We start from the raw sequence: 22,774 nt of genomic DNA on the forward strand, positions 1-22,774 counted from the left end.
CTAAAGCCAACTTCGGGTTGAAATAACTTATAGGCCCCATTCGAATATTTTCCTCCAATTTAGGGTTTGAAACAAATATATTTGACTTAATTTACCAATAATTATTTTTTATATTTTTATTAAAATATGAAGAAAAAAATTTTTATTTATAAAATAATGTACAAAAAATATAAAATTAATTTTTAGTTTTAATCTTATTTCTTAGCTTAGTGGAGGGAAATGAATTTTCTAAGGTTCAAAAGAGATCATTATTTATGTTCAAAGCTTAGTTTAATAAAATTTGAATTTATACACTTTTTATTATTAATAAATAATTAAATTGTTTAACTAATATTTAAGTTCAAATGTAATCGTTATCACCTAAACAATTAATATAATTAATATACATTTTTAAGCATTAGGTTTATTACAATATAATAGTAATAGTCACAATCCTTTTAAAATGAAATCATTCTCCTGATAAGAGGGTGTTGAGATATTTTAGAAAATAAAAATAAAATCAACATTATCTTCATTACTTAAACTAATTGATTTGATTTACACCATGATTTAAGTCGATCTATTATTAATCATTAATTATTTTTATATCAACCAAGATATTATATCTTGTGTTATATCTCTATATAAATCAAGATTCTTTTAGTTTGAAGCTGTAGAATTTTATAAACAAAGAAACTTTCTTCTCTTTTCAAATTCGACTTGCAATGTCTCGAAACAATGTGTTTGAAAATTCACCAGAACTCTTGCCCTCACCTTATGATGAAATTGGTATGTAGTGTTTAGTCACTTTGGTTTTCTATGTTTAATTCATTATTGTGATTTGTTTAATAAAATTATTTATGTTTTCACACAGATCATTATTTATGTACAAAAATAATAAAACAATGAATATTTTTATATTGTTGTAAAAAGATTGAACAATAATTAAAAACTACTTTTCTAAATGATGTTAAGTCTTGTTTGTTATAAAAAAATTAAAAATAAGTTTTTACAAGATTTCAAATTTTTGTTATTTATAATTTTTTTTAAGTATGAAATAGAAAGTTTGTTACAATTAATATCTTTTGAGATAACTTATTAGTTAGATACTAAAATTAAAAACGAGTAAAATAAAACAAAATAAATAAGATTGAATATTTAAAATTGTGTTATTAATGATATATCTCCCTAAAATCAAGACTTCACATTTACAGTATCCAAGACAAACCCTTGTTCTTCCTTAACAACATCCATGTCCGACAACACCAAACCTTCTTCCTCAACAACACCCAACACTAACCCTTCGAACACACAACCTCGTAAAAGACTTATCATCAAGCTCAGTTATCCTCCTGGTTCAAGAAAACGTGATTCAGATTCTTGTGCCACAGATGAAAACAAGAGAAGGAAGATTCAAGATTCTGTAAAACCAACCATATCCTGTTATTGGGTTGATTCAAATTATCAAACCAAATCAACAGCTTTGTCTCAACCAAAAAATAATGGCAATGTTATTGAAAACAAGAAGATCATCAAGAACCAAGTTTCCAACACAATACCTTTGTCTCAACCAAAGGATAATGACAATGTTGTTGAAGACAAGAAGATGATCAAGAACCAACTTTCCAAAACAACACCTTTGTCTCAACCAAAGGATAACATGAAGGATTCTGTGACAAGAGGTGAAGAATGTGGGTTGAAGAAAGCGATGGAGTGTGTTAAGAGGAGGCAATGTTGGTTGATATTGAAGAGGATGTTGGTAGACAGAGATGGTTGGGATTTGAAAGATCCTCCAAAAATAGCAAAGTCTAATAAGTGTAAGATAAAGGCAATAGGTTTGAAGGAAATAGAGAGAAAAATGAGGTTGTATGCAACAGAGGAATCATATTTACCAAATTGCAAAAAAGTTTAGTGACACTTTTGAACACAAATGGAAGTCATTGAAGAATATGTGGGAACTTGAGGATACAAAAAGAAGCAACACTCACAAGAGATACTAAAGAGTGCAACATGATGTATTCTTATAGAAACTGTTCTCAAGTTATAAACTGTTAGCACCAATGTGTTTTCAAATCTATCAAGTTATTGTCAATCAATATGTAGTATATATGGTCAATTAGTCTTTTATGTAAATTCTACATAACCTTACAGTGAAATCAAGATACTTTATTCATTGTTTAGAAACTGTATCATTGATGTAATTGCTAAATGAGGAACATTAATATAACTCAGTCACATTAGTCTTACACAATTTCAATATTGGTTACATATCTTTTTATAATCTCAAACTAGTATTGAAAGCCTTAACATGTTTTATTAAAACAGAAATTTCCTTGCAAGAGAATTATTTTCTTCCTTTTTTTTTTTTTATGATTGTGACAAGTATCAAAGGGATCCTTCTCTTAATAGTTTCCATCAGAATAAAATTTAAATAATTAATGTATTTAAAGCTAATTTTAAAGTAAATACTTCAATTTTAAAAAATATTATTGAAGTAGTTATCAGAGGGAAAGAGCCAAGCTAGTAGCTACTTAAAATAGTCCCTAGTCACATTTCAAAGAATTAGGTTATACCTAAATTTAATTTAAGTTTACTTATAAAATCAAACTAATCACAAATTAATAAATTTAATGAAAATCAAATAATCAACAAAAAAGAAATATTACAAATTGATGTTTGGTTTCCCTAGTCTCAAACTTTTAGATGTTTGTGAAATCAAATAAACAACAACAAAAATTGCATAAAAATGATTAATTATAAGTTTAATGAAACTACAAATTAATAAAAGGATTTGTTTCAATTTATTAACATGTCATATTATATTTATTCACCTTAAAAAAATTGACTCTAAAATGATGTGGAGAACAAAAATTAAATTAAACTTTATTTTGAAAAATTAAATAGAGAAGTTAAAACGTATATATTTTAAATAATAGAAATTGCATTTAAGCTATAATGTAACCGTGTATATAAATATTTTACAAGTCATAATTTAGACAACCACAATATTTCTTGTCCACCTAAAGATATCCTATTCCATTTATATGATTTCCAACATTTTTTACTTTTTTATATACATTTAAAGATTATATAAAAATGGTAAATGTATATAGTAGTAATTTGAAAAGAGATTTACATTTAGAGACAAACTTTTTATCAAATAAGTGCTTATATTTAAAACAGAAAGAAAGAGAAAGAGATATGTTTGGTGTCACAGTTGGTTTTGTCAAAATTATGAGAACACGTGCTAGTTTTATAAAACATACAACTTTTGTAAAATTAACTACTCATCAAAATTAAGTTAAATTTATAGAGAATCCACCGAACTTTTTTATAAGCAACGCTGTATTAAAAGAGAAGCACAAATGGTACTTCAACCTATCATTAATATCAAATATGTAATTCTTTGTATTTGTAAATGCTAGTTTGAATGTAGTCAAATAGAGTTTCTAATAGTTGGATATGATGGATTTGACATTGAGATAAATACACGAACTAGGTGTTATTTGGTTATTTAGAGAAGTAAGCAATCTCAGAGAGGTATCTAATTGTCGTAAGGGTGAAGAAAAGTTGAATAAATTTTTTAGTTGAAAGCAAAGAGAAATTCTGCAAAATTTGATTCATCTTCTTCCCTTTTTTTCTAAAATCCTAATTTCTCTTTTGTTCCTCAATTCACTTTCACATATTTCTTTTCTTCTCAAATCATTGTGCACGTGAATCATCATGCAACCAAGGAGTGGCTGAATCACTCGAGTGAAGAGTGGGGAACAAGAATCGTGAATCAATCAAGGAAAGTGATTAAATCTCATTTTGTAAAGAGGGATTTCCAACATCTTATATCTAGAACACTGATTGCGATTCTTGAGAAGTATATAACAATGACTTCTCATTCGAACGAGCATTTTCTAGCAAATCTTCCAATCTTGAATGGTAAGAATTAATGATAATTGATGCAAGCAGATGAAGGTTGTCTTCTGCTATCAAGACATATGGGATCTTATGAAGAATAAAGTATCACCAATTAGCGAAGAAGAAACAGATGAACAAAAGGTTGCACATAAAGATTTGACGAAGAAAGATTATAAAGTTCTCTTTATAATTTATCAATGCGTTTATCCAGACAACTTTTGAGAAAGTTGGTGATCCATAATCATCGAAGGAAACATGGGATATCGTGGATAAATTGTTTAGAGGTGTTGAGAAGGTTAAAAAGGTGAGGCTACAGACTAACAAAAGAACGTATGAGTTGCTTCATATGGAAGAAACTGAAAGTGTGGCTTATTTTTTCACTAGGGTTACGAAATTGGTGAATCAAATAAAGATGTGTGGAGAAGTGTTGACATCAAGATCAGTTGCTGCAAAGATCTTGAGGTCATTGGCTCCAAAATTCGATCATGTGGTAGTAGCCATAAAAGAGTCGAAACATTTGTTAACCGTGACAAAAGAAAAGCTTCAAAGGACACTTGAGCCTCATGAACGAATAATGGTTGAAAGACCAGCAAGCAAGTCGAAAGGTGATGTTGCTCTACATGCACAATCAATAAAAGATAAGAACGCCAAAGGAAGTTGGAATGGTGACAAAGGTAGAGGTGGTTACAACAACTTAAATGGTAGAAGTCATCAACAAGAACGAAATTCGTCAAACTAGAGAAGACCCTCAAACCAAGGCAACCACATAGGTGGTGTTGCAGGTATAGGAAAAGATGGTGGAAGGAAACCTGACAAGATTCACATTCAGCATTTCAATTTCGAGAAGTATGGTTACTACACTAGTGTTTATCCTGAAAACAAAAGAAATAATCAAGAAAATGATGCAAGGATTATAAGACACGAAGAAGAAGAGATGTTGCTAATGGTCACAATGAAAGAGGATGAAATATGTAAGGACCAATGGTACTTGGATTCAGGTTGCTCATCAAATATGACTGAAAGGAAAGATTGGGTTGTCAATATAAGCCCCTCAATGAAGAACAAGATGAGATTCACAAATGACAATACCCTAGTCGTTGAAGGTGATCAGAAAAATAGCAAGTGTACTATTTTTCCTTTGTAGTAATAATGAGGAAAGTTCCCTGAATGTTGATCTCAAGGATTGTTTGAAAATATTGAGTTCCAATTGTTGTTCAATTAAATAAAAACTAAGGTTGGGTATTTTTGGTGCAAATATATAAAAATAATTGCAATTAAAATAAATAGTGCAGAGAATGGATTTGAAAGATACGAGAGTAATATGTTAGGGAATGTGTGTGATTTTTCCCTGTAACAACTCTGAGTCACTATTTCAATAATAAATATCAATTAATTAATACCAATTCTTAAGGATGTTTTCTCCTAATGCCTTAGTGAGAAAATCTTTAATCATTCATACCTAATCTCTATGTCCATAGAAATTAACCGGTGAAATTAAGTATTATTATTTCAAGAACAATTTGATTTCTACAGGGTATCCCTAGTCCTAGGTAATATCTATTATAGAATAATATCATGAAAGCATTATCAAAGGTGATCCAACCTAATTAATAATCATATAACAATCTCAACTATTCCGAAAGAGAAAGTGTTAATGACATCACGAGAATAAGTTAATTACGAAAAACAATATTGTTATTGCAAATATAAACTCAAAGTCATTACAGATTCAAGTTAGGGACACCCCCTAGTATTGGGGGATTTAGTTACTCATAGTATTCAAGAAAATCAAAATATAAAATGTATACATTACAAGTATTCATATGAAACTTGACCTTCAGTTGCTTCCGCTCATGAAAATCTCGTCTCCCCCAAAACCTTGATTTCGCCAATTATGAATCATGTGATTTTTCCTCTTAAAAAAAGTGTCCTTTCTTGTCTGAAAAACTCCCCTTTAATAGAAAAGTATTCCTCTCTCCTCAAACAGATCCACAAAAGTCAATAACATCAGCTTTCCATTTGACCAAAATGCCCTTCATTTAAGATTGACAAAAGAAAAGACAAAATGGGGTTTTTTGCACGCATGCCTGCTACGGCCCGTAGTCGGTGCTATAGGTGGCCGTAGCAGGCTACTGTCTCTGATGATCATGTCCATGCCTCTCTACTACGGCCCGTAGCAGGTGCTACGGCTAATAGCAAGTGCTACGGGCGGCCGTAACAGGACATTGTTTCTGTAATATCTGGCCTTTGTTCCAAACCTTCCATTACGGTGCGTAGCAGGTGCTACGGGTGGCCTTAGTGGGCCTCTGTTTTGGATGGACTTTTGATCTATTTAGACCTCTCTTCTATGGCCTATAGCAGGTGTTACAGGTGGTCGTAGCAGGCCTACTGAAGCGTGGGAAACTTCTCTAATTCTTTGTGATTCTCCTTAGCTTCTACATCCGATTGTACTTGAATATCTATTTGAACCTGAAAGAAACTAATAACACATAACCCAAGCATAAAATGAGGAAAATGGAAACAAACTTAATAAACACGGTGAAAAGATTAAATGATGCTAATGGTAAAAGAAGGTGTAAAAACCACTTAAACTGTATACAAAATACAACTAACTCGCCTACTTTCCCCTGTTAACATGATTATAATTATAACATAAATGGTGACTGATCACAACCCCAAACTTAGCTTGTCTCTTGTCCTCAAGCAACTTTAAGGACAAAGAACTCATGTCACTCCCAATTTTAAGAACACCTTTCATATGCCACCATACCTCTAAGATCTTTCATGACCCTCATTTGTTGATTCCTTTGGTTTTTGCTAGATTACCGAGGTCAATTAATTGACCACATCTTCACTTGAAAGTACTTCTTCACCTATCAGCTCAATTCACACTCACCAAATATCTTAGGTGTTAATGTGTTCTACACTCAAACTTCATAGTACACAATACCATACCATAGGCTTGAATAAATTCTCTTTTAAATCAAGGTGCACGACACCCACACTATTTCAGGTCTTTATGATTGTAACTGGGCTATGGTTAAAGTGGTATGATTTTGGAAAAGTAGGCTAAGGTTCAGAGTCAATAAAATCGTTATCTTCACTATGTTTATTCTGATGGATTAGTGCTGGAACTATTTCTTGCAATCGTCCTTTAGGATTTGTCTTTATTTCAATATCCGTTGACTTCTCCTTCTTTCAAGTGCCCTGATGATTATTTTTCTATGGTTCTTTGATTTTTCAAATTTTCATCTTTTCTTTTTCTTCTCTTATTTTTTTCAATCATCGGGTGCCTTCATTTGTACTGAAGCTTCACAGCTACCCCAAACTTAAAGGTTGTTATTCCAATAGCAACCTCAAACTTAGAATGAATATGGATATGATAACTCACAAAAATACCATGAACATGGCGGGGGAATGTTTGAGCCATGGGTTAATATTATGTGGATTTTCAAACAAACAAATGGTTAAAGGCTCAAATGGGGTTAACAATGGATAATAATAAAAGGATGGCTAGAAAGGCTCAGGGGTAGAAAAAATGTGCCTTAGTGTATGTAATCATGCACCCGAAATCAGAAAAGAACGTATGCAAGTTCTGAATGATAAAAACATACTTGAGTGCTCTCTTATGATGTACATTGTATTTGGGGTAGAGCTGACAACCTCCACAGTACCTCTTGCTCGATGTGGATTCTCAATGAGTTTTAATAAACATACTCAACTTTTAATGCAACTCAATCAAACCAATCATATCATTTAGAAGTATATAAAAAATATTTTGGCGAGTTAACTTGCATAGAGGACACACATTCCTTCAGTTTGGTTACTTTTCACACAACCACTAAAGCTACAATTACCATATTACTATATGGAAGTAAACAATCATAAAATGAACCACTTAAAGCAAACAAAATAAAAAAATTAATATAAAACTGAAACTAAAACTAAAATTTACGAATACTTTCCTTGGGTTGCCTCCCAAGCAGCGCTCTTTTATTGTCATTAGCTTGATGCCTTATTCCCTCTGTTATGGGGGGTACTTCAGCTTCCACACCTTGTTGCACTTCTTTTCCATAACTAAGAAACCGTCTTTTTCAGAGGTATGGATTCCTTTGTGCCACAAGTCCTTTCCAACTTCCACATCCTTACCTCAATATTACTTTCTCTTCTTTATCATGGCTTTTGGAATGGAAATAGGAGTTTTTTCACTCGGGGTTGCTCATGGAGGTGAAAGCAGTTGAGATGGCCTTCTTGAGTCTTTTTTCTGATGTTGGCATGTCACTTTGGCCTTTCACATCTGTCCTGATCATGCCTACTTCATACTGATTTTGTTTTTCCACCTATAGCTTCCTAATTTCAAGAACATTCAAGGTTATTTCATCATCATAAACTTTTAAAGTTAGTGTATTGTGGTCTATGTCGAAATTGCATCGACTTGTCCGCATGAATGGTCGACCAAGAATGATTGGTGTCACTTCATCCTCAGGTATGTCTATGATCACAAAACCAACGGGAAAACTAAATTTCTCTATTGTCACCAATATGTCTTCCGATATCCCATATGCATTCTTTATGGAGTGATATGCAAACTTCATATTTGTCCTTGTATCACATACATTTCCAAGACCAAGCCTTTGGTAGATTGACAATGGCATTAGACTCACACTGGCTCTAGAATCAATTAGTACCTTCTTGAAAGATATGTCTTTTATAGTGCATGGGATTGTGACCTCTCCAGGGTCCTTCCGCTTGCTTGGGATTCTCCTACCTGGTGATATTTCACTACGCTTTTCATTAAAGGCTACCAACCCATCTTCTATTGGTCTCTTTTCAGTGATTACCTCTTTCATGAATATTTTGTACATGGGCATTTGCTCGAGTGCTTCAGAGAAAGGCATATTGCTATCTATCTTTTTGAACACTATGATGAATTTCTCAAGGTTTGTCTCTTTTGGATCCTTCTTTGTCACTCTCTAAGGGTAGGGTAACTTAATCACAAGTTTAGCCTCTTTTTTATTTTTCTCTTCAATTGGCTTTACTAGTGGTATCACTTCTTCTTTTTCTTTCTTATTTTCCCTCACTTCCATAACTACCTCCATGACATGGTCATCCTTTGTTTCCCTCTCTTCTTCATCTTTAAAACCTTTCTGACTTCTTGTCGTGACAACATTAACATTCTCATGACTTCTAGGATTTTGTACTGTTTCACTTGGGAGGGAACCTTGTGCTCGAGAACCTGTTATTTGTTGTTCTATCTGACCCATCTGAACTTCAATATGTTTGATAGAAGAAACAATGTTCCTCTGATTATTTCTTGTTTCTTCTTGGAATTCATAATTTTAAGCTGACATCTTTTCAAAGGCAAGTTCCCAATTGGCCTTTTTGGGTGCTTGTTGTTGATATTACTGTGGTTGGTTGTGATATTAAATGGGACCCTGCTTTTGAACATTCCCTTGCTGATCTTTCCAGGAAAATTTTGGATCATTCTTCCAGCCTGGATTATAAGTGTTAGAATAAGGGTTGTTCTGCTTTAGAAATTTTATCTCTTCCATTTGTTGCGTGGTTGCAACACATTATATAGTTAAATGAGGCCCGCCACAAATTTCATAACCGACATCTTGGACCGGTTGAATTTGAGCTATCTGTTGCGTACCAACATTCATTTCTTTAAGTTTCTTTTCAACTTTTGCAGCAATTGTGTCCTTTATCCTTATTTTATTGGTTTCAAGATTCAGATCAATAACTCTTTCAGATTTACTTGAACACCTATCATATAACTCTAAATGCTCATTTGTAGCTATTGCCTCAATGATCTTTTTAATACTTGTGTGTCACACCCCAAATTTTACCCCTAGATTTCATAATCATTTTCCCCCTAGACATCATTCATGCATAGCAAACCTCAAGATCAATATATGTCTGGTTTGTTTCATCTATAAATTAGGGTTTTCCTCAAAGAGCTCAAAGGATCGATCAATCAAATATTTGGATTGATCACCAATAAATCAAGTTGATCATTTCCACAGTATTGCAAATCAACAAAAGCAAGGGCGGTTTCGAACACTTTTTTGACAAAAAGGAGTGAAAGATGCCCATATTTGATAGCTCAAATAAGCAAACTTGGGCATCTAACAGGGGTCAAATTTTTTTGGCTTCCCTCCTTTTCTAGAATGGGTATCTATCTCAAGTAGATATGGGGTGGTTCTTTTGTGAATTTGTGGTACCCCTATAAGGCTACTCGATGTTGGATTGGCTCTCGGTGTTAACTATGAACTTACGGTGTCCTTTCGATGTTGACCTTGTAATCACCCTGACACTGGCAGAGAGTAAGGGGGTAGCCAGTGCGCATAGTGAATTACAAGGCTTGGGCCCGTCCTTCATGGAAAGTACCTTCATACCTCAGTGTAACCCTAAATCGGGATTTGTAAATCCTTTCTTTCATTATTCTGTGGATTTCTAAAGAAAATTAAAGACCTTGACAATAAGGAATTGAGGGGGAAATGATGATATAGATCTTCGCGCTTACTTTAAAATTCTCTCAATTTCGAGATCTGAAGGAGCTGTGAGCAATGATATTGGAAAACGAACATGAAGCACGTAAATTATTGAAATCAAAGGCTAAATGTGTTTCTGATTCGGTAGCCTAAGGAGGCTACAATTCGGTAAAACAGAAATTGGATATGAATATGAGGAAATCATAGGAATCAAAAGTTGATTCCCACATACGACACCACTATTCTGTTTCAAATCTAGAAATGAATAATTGATGATCTTGAACGGTGGCTCTGATCTCCGTTACAACGGTGGGAGATGGACCAACATGGTTAACACTCAAATGCCCAAGTGACTTCAAGATTCAAGATGGATATAGTGTGTCGCGATTGGAAAATTTAGAGAGTCACCGTCATCCTTTATTTGTTCATAAGGAACAGGGAAATAATGATAAAACCTAATATTAAGGATGAGACCTAGGGTTCAGAAGTCAGCTAAGCAAGAGGAAGATATTAGGAACCCCTCACTTCCATTGTACCTAATGGGATCCTCCTCTAAATCTAGGGTTAGTGTGCTTGTCTAAGGGAAGTTTGCTTATGCTATTTATTATTGCTTAATTTATTTATTTACACGGGAATATGTTGCTAAGGGAAAAATATTAAAAACGGGACAAAGAAAATGTATTTTTGGTTATTATACTCGCTAGAGCGCTACGACTCTATGCCTACGTACCCTCATGTTTGATAAAGGATCAGAGCACCGTAGCTCTTCTAAAAAATGTTTGTTTGTTTTATTCATTTTAGATCTTAAAAAGTTCTCCACACATCGGGGTGAAGAGATGTTTAATTTGAAAAATGCCTCGATGCACAAGGGCATCAGACTTATAGTTTGAGTGTGTGAAATTGATTTTAAATGACTTGTTAATTGCAAAGAACTTATGGTTAATTTAATTTAAAAATTAGATTAAATGTCATATGTACATAATTATTTTTTAAAATTGAGAAAATATTAAACAGAGCCAATTAGTAAAAGAAAGATTAATTTTTTTTTCCTGAATTACTTGAACCCTAATTCTTAATTATCTTAATTAGGCTATTTGAAATCCTAACCATAACCCTAATATTGGTCATTAATCCTAATATTATCCTAATAAAAACCCTAATTAAATATATTATGTTTTTGTATTTTTTTTCATTTTTTATTGATCATAATAAGATAAAAACTTTAATTAATAATTTTTTAGTTATTTTTAATTAACTTAATTGAAATCAATTACTAATATTAACCCCTAATGATAATTAACCTAATAATAATTTTATTAAGAAAACAAAAATAAAGAAATGAAATAAATAAAACGCAAGGGGTGTAAAATGAACTACACTAGTAATTGGTTGTTCACTGGGGTGTGTGAATAACAAAGGATCTAGGCCCAATAAGTTGTTGGAGCCTAGCTAATAAGAGGGTTCACAGAGGGAGAGAGTCAACAAATGACTCTCTCTAAACCTCTTTATCAAGATCAAATGACCCTTACTACATGAGATCACGACCCTTGATCATGATTAGTGGTCAATGTATGCTAAATGTATAGTTATGATGCCAAGTCAACGAGGGTGTACCATGTGCAAGTGTGTATGTTGATTGCGTTGACTCAACAAGTTGATTAGTTGGAAGGAGGCCGCGCAGGCATGAGGTGGAATGCAACTGAGGAGGCACTTAAGCGAAAGTCCTCATAATTTCTTCATTTTTCATTTCCAACCTCTCTCTTCATCTCTCTCTCTATCTATCTATCTCTCTCTCTTTTCCCTTCTTTCTTTCCCCGACCACCCTTTTCCCCAACAACCACCCTAAAGACCACCGTTATCCCCAGTTTCTGGTTGAAGTTCAACCGTAAACTTCAACCCAAACCCAAAACACGATGAATGTTCTTCATGAACATTCATCCCGAAACCCATATCTTTAACATTCATGAACCATAGTATGTATTCAACATGGACCCTAACCTCCAAATCCAGAAATGATGAACCCTCACATGGGTTCAACATGAACCTTAACCTCCAAAAACAAGAAACAATGAACCTTAACCCTAACCCTAACCTAAACCTAGAAATACCCTAAACCTTCCCAGATCAAAATCAAACTACCTTCGAACCTTAAATCAGAACCTTCTCAATCTTAATTCCACGTCCAAACAAAGAATCAATCATCAAAAATCCTGAAACCATAAACCCCTCTTAATCCCAAACCCTAACCCTAATCATCAAACAAACACAACAACAACAACATTATAAAAGAGGTAACAAACCCAACATTGTCTATGCCTTAATATCTTTTCACCCAAATGAATATAAGAATCCAAACCCAGCATTGTTCAGTAATGCATTTATTTTTCCTCATTGTGCCTGCTAGACCCTTCAAATAGCTAACCACTATATTAACTATATCTGAGTCATCAATGATGTAAAGTAACATATCATTTGCATGCAAGACTAATCTTGGTATGAAAATGGTTAGTTTTTGCGTGCCTAAAGAAAATACTGATTTAGTAGTCTGGTTGCAGGATGATAGCTCAAAAGATTATGTTGACATTCTGAAGGCCTGAAAGCCAACAAAAAAACTGTAATGGGCTATATATATCAGTGGTAATTATTTCGCCTTTTCTGTTTGTGATCCTATTATTACCCTTTATTCCTCAATGTGAAAATTAGATTTTGTTTGGACTATCATTCTTTTCTACTATGTTGGTGAGGAGGAGAAACTTTTCTGAGCTTGAAGATTTTTTTTTACACAAATGTTTTATATTCTTAGTTTAATAATAATTCTTACAGAAAATACCATTTCATTTCACTTTGTACACTGTTTTCAAGACTGAAAGAGAAGGTTTAAAGGGAGGGTTGTAGATGAAAAAATAGATAATTTGTTTCTCAAATTTTGAGAACAATAAAAAATTTGAACTATCTTTTTAATTGATGATACACATGAGATATAGGAAACACATTATAGATATTAGGGGTAGACAAAAAAAAATCCAACCTAAACTGATTTAATCAATGAATAAAAAAAGAAACGGATGATAAAAAACGAATCGATATAACTGTGGTTCACATTTTTTGGTTTTCAGTGTGTTACTACAGAACCTGATTTTGATTATGAATCTAAAACATAACCGAATTCGACTGATTTTTTAGTATGTTTGATAGCTCTTTAGTTTTTATTTACAAATTTAACTTTAATGTAAAAATAAAATGTCTCGATACTCAAAATTTTAATTGTGCCTAGCCTATGCATGATTGACGAAACACATTATTAATTAATACTCTTCCTTTTGACAGAGTAAGTATCATATGCTCGGAAGAAATGAAATGACAATTCATTATTTTATTAAATTAATACTTCGCAAAAAAATACATTTTCTTTTCTCTACGCTTACTACTTCTGCTTTTCCACTTTCTTCACATATCATCAAACAATTTTTGTTTAGACAAAATCAAATTGAACATGAGTTCTCTGAAGCATATTTCATCTTACTAATTTCTGATTAACAATGTTATTGTTATTTTCTTAAAACAAGAGATAAATGAACTTTTCTTTCTCATTTGACTTTACTAGCAATAAGGTATATTGTTCATCATCTCATATCTATATAATATGTATCACATCCTCACTACACCATTATCACTCTTCTAGATCTAATTCACCACCAAGAGAGACACAAGGAAGATGAACGTTAAGTGTGTTTTATGCCAAAGCTCCATGTATTACAATTGATAACAGATAGTAGAAAAGAGCCATTAGGCCTGGAACTGTATTGAGTTATGAATCACGCATTGTTATAAAAAGGAAAGTCCTATACTATATACAAAAAAGGTATTGGGCTAAAAACCACTAAGTCGAATATTAGACCGCAAAACCCAAATAAGAAAAACAAATATTTTATGATATTGAACTTTTGATTGACAAGATGTAAGGATGATTGATTTACACTAAGTTAAATTAAAAAATTTATTGAAATGTCTCGTCACTTAAAATCGGGTCATTTTAAATTTAATTAGCTTTTCTTATTTGGGCTATGTTGTCTAATATCGAGCTTAATGGTTTTTACTTGTTATGGTCCAATATTTTTTTTATATAGTATAGGACTTTCCTTTTTGTAACAATGTGTGATTCATAATTCAATACAGTTCTAGGACAAATGACCATTTTTTTGTTATTAGTTATCAATTATAATAATATGGTATCAGGAGACTACACACTTTCTTTCACCTTTTCCCCTTTTCATCGTCATCTTCTACCCTCGCACAAAACAAAGATTCATCGTCTTCATCCCTACTTTCCATGGCTTTGGACGATGAATCAAACGGAAATTGAGAGTCAGAATTGCACACGAGAAAAATAAAATAAAATAAAAATAAAAAGATCAGACGTATACAGGTTGGCAGATGGGAGAAATTTGAAAATTTTTAAATTTAAGTTATAATGTGAAAATCACTTCGCAATGTTAAATAAAAAAATAAAAAAATGTTTAGGAGAGAAAATTGTGAAGTAAAAATCACGTGGCAAAATTGTGAAGTGAAAATCACGTGACAAAGTTGTGAAGGAAATTTGAGAAAGAAGCTGAATTTGAGCTGCGTGTGATAGAATTTTTTTGGAAATATATAGAGCAATCAGCGACGTGATTTTCATTTCACAACTTTGTCACTTGATTTTCACTTCACAACTTTGTCACGTGATTTTCACTTCACAACTTTGCCACTTGATTTTCATTTCACAACTTTGCCACGTGATTTTCACTTTATAACTTTGTCACGTAAAATAAAAAAGTCAGGGATGCACAGATTGGTAGATGAGGGGAAATTTCAACATTTCAAAATTTTAGTTGTAACGTGATATTCACTTCACAATTTTACCACATGAAAATCACGTCGCAACTCATTGGGCCTCATGAGGAGGCGTCAATGCTAGTGGCGCCTTAGTGTCTTTTGCATGGTGGGTGTATGCGCCAATTCATTTGGCGCATACACCCCCTCCTATTCTTTTTTAATTTTTATTTATATTTTTTTAATTTTTTTAGTTTTTTAATTTTTTTAATTTTTTAATTTTTAATATTTAATATTTATTATTTAATACATAAGAAATAACAATGAAAAAAATAAATTCATTAAATATGTAATAATTGGTTACATTGGACTGACAATAAACTAATGACCTGCCCGATTATAACGTCCACCGGTTCCACATTCCGGTGCGTTAGTTTGTCTCCGAGGTCTCCCACGATTTTCTTGAGGTGTTTGTGGTCTTTGAGTGCTGATCTGATCGAGCGATGACTGGTTGGAAGGTACGGCGGAAGTTCCAGCGGTATAAAGATTAATAAACTTTTCTATTTAATTTGGTTTAATTTTGTTTTTAATTTGACATGTTCTAATTTTTTGAGTGTGAACATTTGAATTTTATTTTAGATTTCCTTTGTTGTTTATATACTTTTGCGGTGTTAAAGAAGTTATGAAGAAATTAAATGATGAACAAAATTTTTATTAGAAGACACCGAAATCAACTACATTTTAAGGTGGAAAATAAAAGAGAGATACAAGAGAAATTATTCAATATTATGTAAGATAAAACCTTTTCATTCCTTTTGCGATAACTTAAAAATAAAAAATAAAAAAAATCAAAAAAGATTGAATATGTGTTATTAATGATATATCTCCCTAAATATTAGAACAGACATAACAACCAAATCTTATATATTTAAACACAAGTGCAGAAGACTTAACATTTACAGCATCCAACACAAACCCTTGTTCTTCCTTAACAACATCCATGTCCGACAACACCAAACCTTCTTCCTTAGAAGCATCGAACACAAACCCTTCTTCTTCCTTAACTGCATCCATGTCACATAACACCAAACCTTCTTCCTCAATGGCGCATCCGCGAAAAACAACCGGCGAGCTGAAACAAAAACAACACAGAGCCGCCACCGTGCGTTATTTATCCCAAAGAGGGAAAGGAAACGCTCAGAGTAAATCTGGAAAAAGCATGGTCTCGCGACCAAAGAGAAAGGGTAAGGGAGTCGGTTACGCAAGGGGAAGGTATTAGCACCCCTCACGTCTGTCGTACTCGACGGGATCCACGCTCTAAAAGAAAGAAAAGGTTGCTAAACCAACACCAAACACACACACTGGAGACAACACAGGTAGGGGGAAGAGGAAGAGGGCTCGCTAGGACATCGCATCCTATGCCTACGTATCTCGTCTGGAACGAGAATCAGAGCTGCCGTAGTTCGGCTCACGCACGCCAAACAAACAAACACAAACACGGGCAAACATGGAACCCGAATGCCAATCGCTGGACTTACATCAGCTTCCGAACCAAACGCACCCACACTGGAACCCGAATGCCAATCACTGGACTTATATCAGCTTCCAAGCACACAACAAGAATAAACAAACAACAAGCTACTAAGGAGTCGGGGACTTGAGCCTAGCAACTGCCAAACAAACGCACACAAAAAGAAAAAAGATTGCCCGAAGAGGTCTCGCACGACCTCCTGCCTACGTACCTCATCTGGTATGAGGATCAGGGCGACGTAGTTCCCCTGAATGGGAAAGAAATTCTAACCAGATACAAAGGGAGACACACTACTAGGGAGCTGTACTCGAGCCTAGATGTTATCATGCATCATTGCCCTATGTTGAGTTTTCTATCTACTTGCACAACAACAAGCTAATCCTATCCTAGGCAAAGCAAGCATACAAGCATAAGCGAAACAAAGCAAACATTTACATGTAGCACACACTATATCCAGTCAAGTGAGGCTCAAACAAAGGGTTAGACTGCCAAAGCAAGTCATCTGTACAAGGTAGTGATTTGCTCTTAACCCTGACATTGAGAGTCAGGGTGAAGCAGATGAAAGGTGAGTGAAGATGAGACTTCACAGCTGTTATCCCTGGCCAGGGAGAGCTTCAGACAAAGGAGCGTGGGTTCAGAATGTGGGAACCCTTCTACGCTCAAGACACTGACTCAACTATACAACAGTACAAGATCTTGGGTTAATGTCCCAATGCATCAACACAGTGGTGTGAGCAGAGGGACGACTCAACAAGAATAGCAGGGGATGGATTGCACATCCCTTGGGTTCTGCCAATTGCCTTAATCAAGGACTTTTCCTGCTTGGGGACAAAAATAAACAAGCACAAACATCGCCTCTTAAAAAGGACTTCAGACAGTAGCCTGACCAAGTAACAGGCCAGGTCTTCCAGACTACATGGAGAAAAGAAATTCTACCTCAATTGGTTTATACAACCAAGCAACAGCAAGCAAGTTCAAAAAGAACTGTTAGCAACTAATGTACCTGAAATCAATCAAATACAATCAGTATACCAATCACAAAGTCAAAACAAACAGCATAAAAGCCAACAGACAACACAATTAATCTCATGTGCAAAGCACAAGTCCAAAGCAAGTGAGCTAGGCACCCTACAAAACAAACAAGTTAGTTCACAACAAGCAACCAAACTCAATCAACTTGCATTAATCTCCTTAAAGCATTTGCTTCTTAACCTGAAAAGCAAACTCAAACATGAGAAACAAGACCACTAGGACAAGCCTAGGGTCAAAGGAGGTGAAAAATTCAAAACAGCAAGTGAAAATTGATCAAAACCAAGATTAGTCAAACAATAATAGAATCCAATTGGTCTCACATCAAAACTATGCACCAAATTCATTTCATGAATAAAACATGTCAAACTAGGCAAGATTGAAACACATTGGTGTAAACAGAATGATTACAATCAAATCAATACCAAAACAGCTCAATAAATTCCACAAAATTCAAGTCTAAATAGAACACATTCAATGAGCATCATATCAAATTTCATGCTATTTGGACTAGAGGAAGTATAGAAATTAAATTCAGAAAGTCCAGACAAGTTCAAGCAAGCCAACATAAAGCATCAAAACAAGCATCAACTTCCATCAATCATAAAACAGTGATAAAACATGATAAATGAATGGGATCAAAGCCAAGATGACCTATAATGTGTCTAGAATGTACATGCCAAATTTCACATCCATCCAATTAATGACCACAATTTCACAAAGCAAATACAAACATGTGTCACAAAAAATCAACAAATGACCAAACAGGGGAGAAAATTCCAATCAAATACGAAATGCCAGCAATGAATCCAGAAACATTCTCATGCATTCTCAACATACATATGCTCAATCATGCAAAAATTCAACTCAATCCAATGTCCCTAAGCATGGCAAATAAAATCAGGAAGATGCACAATGGATGGTGTGACACAAATTGTCACACCTCTAATCAAAAAAATCATATCTCATCAACCAGGGACTCAAATATTGCAAACTATACATCAAAATCACCAAAAAAAGAGTCAAGAGTAGGCATGTAAAATTTCAAGCATTTCTATGGAAGCATCAAGATTTCACAAGCAAAATGGCATGGTATACACAAATTGGACACATTCAATCTAACCCTAGGAAATTTTAAAATTCACACGTGCACAAAAATATTAAAATTCATCATAAAAAACTACACATCACAAGGAGAATTGTGCAAAAAACCTCATCAAATTTGGATAAAAAATGAATGACTTATGAATTTTTGAAGTTGCATGACCAAAATGAAATGAAATGGAAAAAAGAAAAATGAAATAATGTGATTTAATATGAAACAATGGCATATTCGTAATTATCCTACAGCGGGCGTGAAACGCCGCGTTTCACTAAACGCGCTGGCGACATGTTATTGGCTAATGCTAGCGGGAAACAAAATTTCAAAATCCAAACGAAGAAACATGGATCAAACACGTTCCTGGCATTGTTCTTCATCGTTCATCAACATCAGAATTCCAGAAAATTCATCAAGAACACATCTCAACCAAATCCATCGTGCCATATACCAAAATGACCGGTGTTCAACCTAGATCACGAATATGGCAACCATTTGACCTAACTCTAAACATGCTTCACGAATCGAACAAAATTAGGTTTCACATCCAAACTTCAACTTAAGATATCTCACTCGATTCTCAATGATTTTCAATTCTACAAGCTGCATGCTACTCTATGAACTTAGATCTACATAAACCATATCATGATTTTGAGAATTATTGAGATCGAGTTCTAACCTTGTGGTGATGGCAGCTGTTGAAATCGTGAGTTTCCAAGCCTCTAATGCCAAAACAGATGATGATTAATGCTGTGGAAGTTGAATGAAATGAGTAGCTTAGCTCAATTGTGCACCAGTTTGAAGAATCAACAAAATGCCATGGATGATCAAGCTTTCAATAGTCCAATTCCTCAATGTTATGCCACGATTTTGTTGAAACAGATCCTCAATGATACATGTAGATGATGGATCCAACAAGAAATAGCAAAAAGATTGATGAATTTGCAATGAAAAATGATGAAAAAGTGTGAAAAGATTTGGAGAAAATTGAGAGGTTTTTGGAGGGAAAGTTTGTTAGATCTGAAAGAATGATTTGTGATTATGATTTTCTGTTACAATTAGGCCTTTATACCAAACCTTAATCCATTTGCTAATCACAATTAACAAATTGAAAGTGAATTAGTGAAATGTAGTTTTAAGCATAAATGTCCAAAATGGCCTTTTGCAAAATCAGCCAATGCAACAGTAAAAACCAGTTCAAACAAGTCACATTGATCATTTGGAATGTGTTGAAATTGGTTTGGTATGCAAAAGCCATGTATTTCACAAAATCACCTTTTTTCCCACCAATTTTCAAAATGAATCACTTGAAAAATGCCATTTTGCCATGATGATTTTTGATGAAATGTGATGATGCATCATGAAAGTAAACATCAAATGTGGTTTGCTCAAAGAAAGATCACCCAATTTGGCCATTCCATTCAAAAGTTATGCCACTTTGAATTTCAACATTTTCTGAAAATGATTTGATCATAACTTGCCAACCACACATGAGAAATGAGTGTTCTTGGACTTTTTGGAAAGGTGAGAGCAAGATCTACAACTTTCATGTTGTACAAAATTTCATTTGAAGCATTTTTGGACATGTAATTTTGAGGTGAAAAACTTTCCATTTTTGGCAGTTTCCAATTACAGGTCACCTGCTATTTTTGGAAAGTTTCCATCTGACTTTATTTTCTTCATTCTTGATGTTTGAAATATCAAATGAAACTTGTTTAGACATGAATGAAGTGTCTCTTTCCCTCTCCCACCTCCAAATCCATCAATTCAGGCACAGTTGACCACAGTTGACTTTTCTGACCGATAGATGAATTTGGCTATGCACTGATCAGGTTGAGCCTCAAACTCCTGATGAAACGGATCAATGAGGAAACCCTAGCTTCCATAAGCTCAATATAATCATAAAATGATCCCCATATCCATTGAAAACCTCCATCTCCTTGACAAGCCCTGATTGGCCCAATGCAGCTGATTAGGGTTGACTAGAGGTCAAAACCCTAATCTCAAAGTATCTGATCATGAGCAATGAATCCCTTAGTGATGCCAAAACCATGATGATGATGATGTATCATTGCACCCAAGATGAAGATCAATATCCTGGAGAAATCATGAAACCCTAATTTATACCACCACCCTCAGATGGCTAGTGACCAGTCCATAAACCCTCAGGCTTGAACCTCAACCTCTTTATCTTCTGACCAAGACTCATGAGGATGACTTGCACAATGTAACCACATGATATGCAAATATGCAATGCCTAATGACCTAAAAAATGATATGCAATATGCTCAGCTAGTCCCAAGAGAGGAGGGCAAATTTTGAGGTGTTACACTCAATAGCACCCAACACTAACCCTTCGAACACACAACCTCGTAAAAGACTTATCATCAAGCTCAATTATCCTCCTGGTTCAAGAAAATGCGATTCAGATTCTTGTGCCACAGATGAAAACAAGAGAAGGAAGATTCAAGATTCTGTAAAACCAACCATATCCTGTTATTGGGTTGATTCAAATTATCAAACCAAATCAACAGATTTGTCTCAACCAAAGAATAGTGACATTGTTGTTGAAAACAAGAAGATCATCAAGAACCAAGTTTCCAACACAATACCTTTGTCTCAACCAAAGGATAATGACAATGTTGTTGAAGACAAGAAGATGATCAAGAACCAAGTTACCAACACAACACCTTTGTCTCAACCAAAGGATAACATGAAGGATTCAACAACAAGAGGTGAAGAATGTTGGTTGAAGAAAGTGATGGAATGTGTTAAGAGGAGGCAATGTTGGTTGATATTGAAGAGGATGTTGGTAGACAGAGATGGTTGGGATTTGAAAGATCCTCCAAAAATAGCAAAGTCTGATAAGTGTAAGACAAAGGCAATAGGTTTGAAGGAAATAGAGAGAAAAATGAGGTTGTATGCAACAGAGGATGAGTTTGCTAGCGACATGAGGCTTGTGTTCTCTAATGCAATGGTAACGTATCCTCCAAGGAATAATATTTACCAAATTGCAAAAAAGTTCAGTGACACTTTTGAACACAAATGGAAGTCATTGAAGAATATGTGGGAACTTGAGGATACAAAAAGAAGCAACACTTACAATAGTACAAGATACTAAAGAGAGCTTATAATCTGTTTTCAATTGATTTTATTGTATAAAATGTTTTTGAAAGACCAACATGTTTGTCAATTAATGTGTTATTAGTTTTCAATTCTGTCAAGTTATTGTCAAGCATTCTAAGTAATTGCTAACTTAATTAGAAAGGGGGAAAAAGTACAACACTGTCACATCATAGTCTAATACAATTTTTTCACTATTGGTTACAATACATAACTTTTTTGAATGTCAAAGGTACAAATTAGTGTTGAAAGATTTTAACATGTTTTACTAAAACATAATTTTAATATTGTTTGTATAATTAATTTCTTGAGAAAGTTCATAATTGTATCATAATGTAATGATAGCAAAACTTGAGTTATTTTATTAGAAAGTTAATAGCAGTTAGATTACATGTAACTGTGGTTGATTCATATTGCAAGGAGATTTGTTTTTCGTAATTAAAACAAGTAGTAAATGCTTCAAATTACTTCTCGTTGGAAGTATTATTGTAAGTAGTTGCTTCTCTCCATGCACAAGTCAACAATATATTACGTCACTACCATGCACCTGCACATAAAGTTAAGACATAAAAATTAAGTATGCTTAAATTAGGCCATGGTATTAATCCTAACTTATTCTAAAATATTAGATGGACGAGACTTTTGATATAAATCATCACTTACTAAATCCATTTGAAATGCATAAATGGACAAAATATTCTCAGAGAACAAAAATTCAATCTATACTTAAGATTAATTCTTAAAACATATTATCTAAATAAGCTAAGTTTTAAGCCATATTGATGGTAAGATACAAGA

General features: G+C 33.8%; 3 protein-coding genes across 3 annotated transcripts; 2 read left to right on the plus strand and 1 right to left on the minus strand.

Moving 5' to 3' along the window:
• Window positions 1–1,231: 1,231 nt before the first annotated feature.
• On the plus strand, window positions 1,232–1,891 carry LOC127123175 (uncharacterized). Its single transcript, XM_051053422.1, has one exon. It carries the CDS (start codon window positions 1,232–1,234, stop codon window positions 1,889–1,891), a length of 660 nt encoding a protein of 219 aa, XP_050909379.1.
• A 6,337-nt stretch (window positions 1,892–8,228) lies between these two features.
• Window positions 8,229–16,268, minus strand: LOC127123176 (uncharacterized). Its single transcript, XM_051053423.1, has 3 exons — window positions 16,155–16,268; window positions 8,982–9,152; window positions 8,229–8,861 (listed from the first exon to the last, which is right to left on the minus strand). Exons 1-3 carry the CDS (start codon window positions 16,266–16,268, stop codon window positions 8,229–8,231), a joined length of 918 nt encoding a protein of 305 aa, XP_050909380.1.
• A 3,353-nt stretch (window positions 16,269–19,621) lies between these two features.
• Window positions 19,622–21,974, plus strand: LOC127123177 (transcription factor GTE12-like). Its single transcript, XM_051053424.1, has 2 exons — window positions 19,622–19,751; window positions 21,388–21,974. Exons 1-2 carry the CDS (start codon window positions 19,622–19,624, stop codon window positions 21,972–21,974), a joined length of 717 nt encoding a protein of 238 aa, XP_050909381.1.
• The last annotated feature ends 800 nt before the right edge of the window (window positions 21,975–22,774 follow it).

This window comes from Lathyrus oleraceus, chromosome 2 (assembly GCF_024323335.1).
Source record: "Lathyrus oleraceus cultivar Zhongwan6 chromosome 2, CAAS_Psat_ZW6_1.0, whole genome shotgun sequence".
In the NCBI taxonomy this organism is placed as follows: Eukaryota; Viridiplantae; Streptophyta; class Magnoliopsida; order Fabales; family Fabaceae; genus Lathyrus; species Lathyrus oleraceus.

Excerpts from the sequence above, each read along its gene's own strand:
- LOC127123176 (XM_051053423.1), bottom strand. The coding sequence starts at position 16,268 with ATGGATGCAGTTAAGGAAGAAGAAGGGTTTGTGTTCGATGCTTCTAAG. Across the intron at positions 9,153-16,154 it reads AAGGGTTTGTGTTGGATGCT|ATGGGTCAGATAGAACAACA; the intron begins GTAAATGTTAAG and ends ATTGAAGTTCAG. Across the intron at positions 8,862-8,981 it reads AGGATGACCATGTCATGGAG|AGAGTGACAAAGAAGGATCC; the intron begins GTAGTTATGGAA and ends CCCTACCCTTAG.
- LOC127123177 (XM_051053424.1), top strand. The coding sequence starts at position 19,622 with ATGAGTAGCTTAGCTCAATTGTGCACCAGTTTGAAGAATCAACAAAAT. Across the intron at positions 19,752-21,387 it reads ACAGATCCTCAATGATACAT|ATTTGTCTCAACCAAAGAAT; the intron begins GTAGATGATGGA and ends CCAAATCAACAG.
- LOC127123175 (XM_051053422.1), top strand. The coding sequence starts at position 1,232 with ATGTCCGACAACACCAAACCTTCTTCCTCAACAACACCCAACACTAAC.